Here is a 9,657-nt window from a genome sequence, read left to right on the forward strand (position 1 = left end):
CATCTGACTAGTTGTGACAGAACTACGGCTGATAGATTTAAATTACACTCGGTTTGACATGGCAACAGCAGCACTATTAAAAATACTGCTAAGAAAGCGTCCTTCTTAGATTCTAATATATTCGCACTAAGAGAGAGAGCTTCAAGTTCAAGTTCTTCACTTCACCCATAAGCCTTAACAACACATAAACACAAAAGGAAAAACCCTCAGTCACAGATGCGTCCCTGCTCTCGCCGAGTAAATAGCGTTTGGCCTGCTGATAGAGATTATAATACTAAACATGAAATTATCTTACATAACACATTGTAGTTTCACTACAGATGATTTAGTGTCCATCCAGAGAGAAGCAGCTCTTGCGTAAGCGGCTCTGACCTCATGAGATTTACCCATCAGCCTTCATTGGCGAAGCAAAGGTATCCCCTGGGATTAGCGCTGGTGCTCTAACCCCACAGCGAGACACTTCCACTGCACACACATTAAAACCCTGGCAACACACACCAACCGCTGAAATCAGTTACATGATATTAGTGCCGGGGTGGAGGCGGGACCTTGTACTTCCTGTGACGCCAAAGAATTTAATTGTCCCTTGCTGATGGCCTGGAAATGGAAAAGTGTCTGTGAGTCAGTCAACACTTCTTGCATTTGGTGAAATGTGAGAATAATTTTAGCTACAAGACATTTTAAATTTACGTCTAATATAAAGTTAGATCCGTGGTAGTGAAATAAAAAAAAATAATTTTTATGTAGTTGTGAGTGACAAAGAAAGAGACTTTTTTTTAAACAAAAGCACTTTCATTTTTTACACAATATAAATAAATAAATATGCATTTTTATGCTTAAAATGTATACAATATGGCAACTGTATATGCAAGTGGTTCTCAACCTTTTTGGAGGGCAACATTTTTATATACAATATTTTTGCTATAATTATGACAAAGATGCTTGTTTTTAATCTTTTTTGCAAACAGAAACTATCAACAGCTATTGAGGGGGGAAATAATGAAATAGCATTAGTTGTTTAATTATGATATTAATATTATTTGTATTATAATAATAATTCATTTGAATTATTTTAAGTCTGTTAAGAGGTTTGCTGAGGCCCTCTAATGGGTCCCGGCTCCTTGATTGAGAACCACTGGTAGATGCAAAACAACCAATCATATGCTTGTTTGTTAACTTAATTTTGCTGACACACTTAAATCACAATTTTAAGGAAATAAACAGACAAAAAAAATCCATGAGATCAAATAAGATCAAAAATCAAATGTGGAGTAAATTATTAGGAATTAAAAGGGGAAATTAATTTTAAATTTTAAGCAATTAAAAATATTTTTTTTTACAAAAATAGTTATTTTACAACGTATATAGAAGATAACTGAGATGTTTGTGCTCTAAACGTGACAAAAGTATGATCTTGCACTTGTAACTTTTAAAAACTTTTGAAAAAGTTGCTGACAAACTTAAAATACAATTTTAAGTAAATAAAGAAATATACAAAACTGAATAGCTGTTTAACCATAAATGACAAAGTAAAAAAATAATAATCTGCAGGGGTAATAAAAAAAATAATTATGGACTAAAGAGGGGAATTAATTTGGAATTTTAAGCATTAAAAATTAATTTAAAAAATCACTTTAAATTACTGTAAAAATGCGACAAAAGCACTGTATGATCTTGCACTTGTGACTTTGGAAATGGCTTTTACCATGTATTTTGTGAGAAACTCAAGTACAGTTGATTGATTTTGAGTAAAAAATATTATTGAAAACAACAAAAGATTTGCTTACGTTACAACTTTCCATGGACTGAGCTAAGTTAGCCGTGCAAGATATTTAATGCACAACAGAATCTATATCGCCATTTTGGATTGCTGAAGAGCAGCAACTGGCCCTGAAGAAGATTCAAAGCACAAGCAAAGTCTGTGTGAATCCTTCACTCTGGAGTCACTGTCACAGACCAGGGATCTTTCAATACTCTTCAATGAGGATGCACCTGAGTCCCATTTGGCACGGTCTGCCTGCTCCACCTCCTCTGGCTCAGAAGCTTCCGATTCCTCTGCACTTTCAAGCGCATGTCGAACACCTCCTCTATGGCTTTCTTGAAACAGTGGAAATTGTAGTCGATAAGTCCTGCGTGAGCAAAGACAAGTGTAATTAGCCTGCGGCAGGAAAGTAGTTTGACCCATTCCCAATTTGGATCACTGCATAAATGCACTTTGAATTAAGATTATGACACACATAACAAGATATGTAATTTAGCTTTGATCCAGAGAAAGAAAAGAAATCTACATAAAACATTTACTAACACCTACATACAGATATACTTTGAAAGCTAGACGTAAAACATAAATATTCAGTTTGAACAGAAAAAAGAACCAGCTTCCCTAGCGATTTACCTTTTTATAATGGAGTTAAAGTTTTGATAAGTTCAGTTACATATAGTGTGAAAAAATGTAATAAAATATATATTACTTCATGATGCAGAACATTTATGTCATGCAAGAAGCCAGTGCAAATCTATGCCTTTATAAATGGCCTTTTTCCCCCGCTTACTAACATGATTGCTCATGATACTCTCCCTAACCCCTTTAGTAATTCCTAGCATGAATATTCAATCTTCATTAGCCTCCCAAAGATTCCATTAATTATCCTATTCTCTCATGTGAGTGCCGCTTTACACCAGCAGGTTCTTTTCTGACTGATTTAAGACAAATGTAGTGTAGCAGTAATTGTGAAAAACAGCTTGTGGGCAAAAGCTGATCTTTAGGTCTTTATTGTAGTCCCTATTGAATCCGTATGTGCTGCATGAGGATTACTAGTGGGAATTGTTAATAGTTAATAAACATTTTGCGGCATGCATTTTTTTTCTAATTTTAGCTTTCTTTTATCTTTTGAAACTGTCACCAGTGCAGTTTCTAACAGAATATTGGCAGAGCATTAAAAAGTATAGTTAATGTTATAGCTGTCATACAGTTCAGTCAATTTCTGAAAAGGAATAAACCTTAAAGTGTTGGCTACAAAAAGCAATTGCCAAGGAAAAAATATTTACTCCATTAAACACACATGCATTTACACAACTGTTTAAAATTTGGGGGTTAATTTTAATATATTTTAAAATGCATTTTATTTCTGATGACAAAGCTGAATTTCCAGCATCATTACTCCAGTCTTCAGTGTCACATGATCCTTCAGAAATCATTCTAATAAGCTGATTTGCTGCTCAATAAATATTTATTATGTATTATTCAGTGTTGAAAACCCTAACAGTGATAAATTTTTCAGGATTCTTTGATGAAAAAAGAGCATTTATTTGAAATAGTATTTTTTGTAACAATGTCTTAACTGCCTGTTTTGATCAAATTAATGCATCCTTACTGAGTGAAAGTATTAATAATAAAATTTTTAAAAACTTTCCAACTCCAAACTTTTGAACAGTTGTATATAAAATATTAAACAAACTAATTTCAAATCTAGATGATGGAAACCAACATACAAAAAGGTTGCTAGAGAAAACAGCTGTTTTATAATTGGACTTTAATAATTGACTCATGTTACTGAGACTCTAAGCATCCCTTGAGACTACTTCTTCATGTGACAACAAGCCGATATAAACAATAACATCACACCGAACACGTTTGCATGATGTCCAGAAAGCTCACCTTTCCTCTCAAAACTCTCTTCTGTGAGGAAACACACCAGGGCAAGAAATTTGGTGACCTCTTTTAAGTACATGACCGTAGTGTTGTTCAAGTGGATTATGGCCATGGATTCTTTATCATACGGAGCTCCTGCCTCATCTCCAGTCAACCGATATGAAAAATAACAACTATAAAACAAAGCACAACCATCTCTTATCATGTCTTCCCTGATCTCTGCAGTTCCAGAGATATCTCATTCTATTTTTCTTGCACTTGTCCTTCAATTTGTATGATGAATGCACATAATGAACATGTCCCTGATGGGCGGCTTCCTCTGAGGACACAGAGCAGCGTGTATTACTGCTCCATCAGGAAGACACTTTCCCAATTCAGCTTAAGAACAGACTGCATACAGCTGAAAAATTGTGCAGTGAGGAACAGATGTTGATTCATATCATAATTATCAAAATGAACAGATGCCCTGTCATAATCCCCTGCTTTTATAACCAAACAAATGTATGCTATTATGCATGGATGTTACAAATATATAAATATTTTCACACAAAAAAGAAAGTACGGAAATGATGATGAACAAATTGAGGCGACATAAAGCATGTAATTTGGAGCTTCCTGAAACGGAGAACATGAATCAATGTCAATATGATGAATAGCGAACAAATAATCGACTTATTAATTTCAATGAGTTACAAACAAGGCTTGCGGAAATTAATTCCACAGCAGCTCGCCAAATCTAAATAAAAGTCATATACTACAAATTAATGCACAAGCTGTCAAGCCGAAATGGGCTGAACTGACATGACCATCTTATGGCTTACAGGAATAGTTCACCCGAAAATGAACATTTTTATGATTATTTACCCCCAAGCCATTCAAGATGTGTATAACTTTCTTTCTTCAGAGTTAAGGTTTTGGAGGAAAACATTCCAGCATTTTTCTCCATCTAATGCAAGTGAACATGGCTCATTGTAGACCATTTTTGAACGGTCCAAAATCCATATTTAGACAGCAAATAATCTACATGAAAAATAAATGTCTTCTCTAGTAAAACATTGTCATTTCCATAAAATAATATAAAAAAAAACTAAAAAAACATACTTACATACATACATAAATAAATGTCATACTTTTTAACTACAAATGTTCGTCTTGGTCCAGCTCAGTTTAAGATGAACCTGCAAAGATTATATGTCAATCTTCACACTGTAAAGCAGTCCAAAACAACTATGTTGGACAATTTTGAAGTTGAAGGAGAAGAAGAGAAGGAGTTGCAGACCATTTTCGATGGTCCAAAATCCATATTCAGGCAGCTTCAAAGTAATCAACACAACCCCAGCTGACAAATAATGGCCTTCTCAAAAGTCGAATAGTTGCTGCTGTATAATAGTGTCAGTTTGTTGTTTAAAATTATCCATGCATGTGTGTATTCTAGCTTCTGAGGTTTGTGCTGGCATGTCATCCTCCTCCATCATTCATGTACATCATTCTGCTGCCTAAATATGGAGTTTTAACCATAAAAATGGTCTACGTTGAGCCGTTCACTTGCATTAGATGTAGAAAAATTCTGAAATGCTTTCTTCCAAAACCTTCACTTTACTTCACTTGGCTGAAAAATAGAATTTTGGGTGGCTTGGAGGTGAGCAAATAATCAGGAAATATAATTTTTTGTGTGAACTATTAGAGTCCTCTCAGTTACAGACTGAGGCTACAATTTCGCAGGGTTAACTGTCCTGCCTACTCTCCTATTCATCAGAAAGTGATGAGGTGTCCCATCTGCTCTTGCAGGCCACCGCAAACCGACATATGTGGGGCCCCGGGTCAGGCCTGCGTTGCTGTACCTACCCAGACCGCTGTGTCCCGTCAAATTACAGGACAAATTGGGTCAATGGTGCTAGAGGTGCCACACTCTGCCCTTCCAATGTTTACAGCCAGTGTTTACACATCCCCAAATTATATGCAATTAATCCACAAAAGATTAAATCCCAGCCAACAGTGGCTATAGGGAAACAAGGTGGTCGAATGTGGAGTGTTGCATTTTATTGTGTATTTTTTTGGATGTATGGCACAAAAGAATTATAGTGGGAGAAGATGCAAGACTTGCCATGCTGCTTCATGTCAGTGGGATAAGAGCATGTTCTGTAGCGTAATGTGACTGGATGGATTGTCACTCGGTATCACTCACCCATAGATACATGAGATGTCGATAACCACATCTATCATGTCACAACACAATTCATAGGTCTGCATATCCACCGGGCTGCTGTCGGTTGCTATGTAAATCTTACTGACCACATCAAAGAGAAAAGCCTTTTCAATCCCTGAATTCTGCAATGAGAGCACAGGACGGGGTTAGGGGTCAGCTTTTATTCTTAAGAAACGCAGCGGAACAGGACATCATATCTAAGAACACTTTGAAGTGGAAATGAATTGCGCAACCAAGTAATCAACTGCATTGCAAGTACTGTTGTTAGAAAATGCATCTAATTCTATAAAAGCTGTTGAAAGCCTCTTCCCAAGTAATGTGACTCTTCCTATGTGACTTTTTTTGACTGCTTTTTTTAAATCATAACAATAAAAAAGTTTTAAATTGCAATTATATTCAATAATATTTGTTATTTTAAAATATATTTTACATTTATTCATTTAGCAGAAGCTAAATGACAAAAAATACAATTATTTGAATATATACAACACACATGTGAATATATACAGTAAACTACCATTAAAACGTTTTTTAATGGTTTTGAAAGAAGTCTCTTATGCTCACCAAGGCTGCATTTATTTGCATTTATGAGTAAAAACAATAATATTGTGAAATATTATTACAACTGGAAATAACTGTTTTAATTTATTAACTATTTTAATATATTTTTTCCTGTGATGGAAGAGGTGAATTTTCAGCATCATTACTGCAGTCTTCAGTGTTACATGATCCTTCAGAAATCATAATATCTTGATTTGGCGCTCAAGAAACATTTCTTATTATTCTCAATGTTAAAAATAGTGAGAACAGTGAAAACTGCTTAATATTTTTATGGAAACCACGATAGACTTTTTTAGGATTCTTTGATGAATAGAAAGTTCCGAAGAACAGCATTTATTTGAAATAGAAATATTTTGTAACATTATAATGGTATTTACTGTCACTTTTGATCAATTGAATGGGTCCTTACTGAATAAAAGTATTTCTTTCTTTTTTTTTAAATCTTACATTTATCTAAATATATTTACAGTATAGGGACACAGATCAAAGGTAAATCTGCATCAATCTGTGAAATCAGATAATGCATGAAAACTGATTAAAATCACATTGCATTGAAAGGCAGATGGTTAAGAGACTTCAATCTTCATAATATCAAATCTATAAAGTGCTCAGTTATTGTACTCATGTATCAGTCTTTTACCCTCTGCTGCCACCCGCTGGCTAATGTAAAAAAAAAATTCAGAAGTATTTGTTATTCTGCTAGTTGTAATTGCTTTCCAGATCAACATTAAAATAAAACATGAGTATCATAAAATTATATTATGTCTGAGAGAGATCATAATAAATAATAATGGGTTTTGTGATCATCATGTTTGTAGGAATATTATTTCCATTAACCTCACTGCAAGCGCAAATCACAGGCCAGTGCTAATGTACCTATGCTAATGGCTGAATGTGACCAGATATAATTCTTAACAGACAGAAAATTATGCTTTCTGGTTTTGCATGTTTTCATGAAAATAAATAACCAAAAAAAACATTATTTTAACATGTTCTTGCATGATAGTGAAAACTTAAAAAGTTATCCAGAATTACTGTACCACTCTAATTCTAAGGAGAACTTTTCATGCATCATCGATTGCAACCCATGACATCTTAATTAATCATAAGTCTCACTACCTCAGCTCAAAAATGTATGAATTATGCTGGGTACACACCACATGATAATCGGGCTGATTTTGGGCCGATTTCTCCCCTTCCGACAATCCTGGGTAATGTCCCGATTATCTTAAATAATCTTGTCTTTTTATATAAAGATTATTTTATCAGATTTTCCTGTGGTGTCAGGTGTGTTAAGAGTGACTGAATCTGTTCTGAAGAACGTCGGAGGTGCCCCAATCACGAATCGTAAATATTCAACAATTACAATATTACAATCAGAAATCCTGATGTGTGGGGGGAACCCCGTGGACAAACGCGTGTATGATGTTGAGATTATCACGTGAAACAAAACAATATCCAATCAGAAAGCGAGCTGACAGAAGACGGAAGCATAGCAAACGCAGTCATGGTGCAGCCCAAAAGGATTTGGACACCATCATTGCAATTTCTTCCTGCCATTACCAAAGACTGGGACTTTGCCATTACTTTAAAGCCTTAAATCTATTCTTTGAATAATATGTAATTACTTGTTTAAGGAAATGTCATTTTCTTATTGCTTTTCCTTTTTTTTTGTATTTAATGTAATTTATATGTTATTGCCCTTGTATGTTCTTTGTTCTAAAATTGCAATAAAAAAAACTAAAAAAAAACTTGTTTATTCTCAAGTCTCCAGAGATTTTGCGAGATTTCCCGTGTTCACAGTCGGGTTACTCTGGTTGAAAATCTGTTGGTGTGTGGTGTGCTGTCTTGGTCACATCGCGGCACACCACACACTATAGGAGCAAACTGGTTAAATCTAAGATTTTTTTGTCCTCATGTTTGTGGTCTCTCACATTTTGAAGATCTTTTAGTGTGTATCCAGCATTACTAGAAATCACTAAGTTCTAAATGATCAGTCATTGAGCAAGAACACAATTAATTCAACACTAAGTACTGATCAGAGATTCACTTTGGTTATCCATGCTGAAAATATGAGAAACCAAGGTATAAAGAGGTGCATGGGCCACACAGTGAACTAAAAGATGTTTACTGACAGATATGAAAATATTGAGCAGATTCTCAAGGGTGGGAAGTTGAGGGATGAGTTTCTGCACAACTTTACTGAAGGCCTCAAAGATTGAATGATCATAGATGCTTGTCAAGTAAAGAAATAATACATTTCACATCACAGATCCAAAATCTAATGTTTTCAAAAATGCCACATATTATCTGTTATGACACCAACCTTAAGTGTATTCTTTCTAAACCAGCATCGGCTAGATCATCATTGTATCATTTGTACAGTGCAAGCCCAGCACTGTACAAAACAACAGCCAAACACAGAAACACTGCTTGAGAATCATAAATCACCATAAGTAAGCCATATTTGGTTAATGGTAAACCAAACTTAGCATTCAAACAAACTGCTAGTGTAACCGGTTCTACTTCACCTTGCTCCAAGCGGGATTCGAACCGCGGTCTCTGGTTGAGATTATCAACCAGCATCTCTGGTGCGGGAGTCGGGCGCTCTAATGAGGAGGCTAAAGGCCACGGCCTCTAGCGTCAGTCGCCAGAGCGCCGCTTTTTGAGATCAGGGGAGTGAGGTTTACACGCACCAGCACTTACTTGCCTACGTCTGTTACACTCACCCCACGTCTGTTACACTCACCCCCCTAAACCTCACTCCCGTCCGGGTCACGGCACCAATGTAACCAGTTCTACTTCGCCTCGCGACGAGCGGGATTTGAACCGCGGTCTCCGGTGCGGGAGTCGGGCGCTCTAACGAGGAGGCTAAAGGCCACGGCCTCTAGCGTCAGTCGCCAGAGCGCCTCTTTTTGAGATGAGGGGAGTGAGGTTTACACGCACCTGTTACGATTGAGCACAAGTAGCAAACAGGCAGTGGGTCCAAATGCAGTTTAAGGTGCTTTAATGATAATCCACAGAGTTATATGTCCAAAATACATGACAGACCCGAGACAGGATCTCAAGAAATACAGGCTGTAACACTTATCAACAACTCACCCAGACAATAGCAATCCAGGGCTTAATATACACAAACACAGGACCAAACAGGAAATGGAACACAGCTGAACCAGGTAGACACTAAATGAAACACAGCATGATGGGAAATTGAGTCCATGAATAGAACAGGCAGAAA

The 9,657-nt window shown here is 36.1% G+C and overlaps 1 protein-coding gene across 1 annotated transcript; it reads right to left on the minus strand.

Annotated features, from left to right (window-relative positions):
- Positions 1-1,977: 1,977 nt before the first annotated feature.
- On the minus strand, positions 1,978-9,005 carry LOC306886755 (ras-related GTP-binding protein D-like; the record flags this gene model as incomplete). The annotated part of the gene is made up of 6 exons (XM_079444068.1): positions 1,978-2,129; positions 3,659-3,825; positions 5,838-5,980; positions 8,555-8,665; positions 8,742-8,794; positions 8,951-9,005. 6 exons carry the CDS (start codon positions 9,003-9,005, stop codon positions 1,978-1,980), a joined length of 681 nt encoding a protein of 226 aa, XP_079300194.1.
- Between the last annotated feature and the right edge of the window lie 652 nt (positions 9,006-9,657).

The sequence above is a fragment of the Barbus barbus genome (genome assembly GCF_936440315.1).
Source record: "Barbus barbus genome assembly, chromosome: 20".
NCBI classification, from domain to species: domain Eukaryota; kingdom Metazoa; phylum Chordata; class Actinopteri; order Cypriniformes; family Cyprinidae; genus Barbus; species Barbus barbus.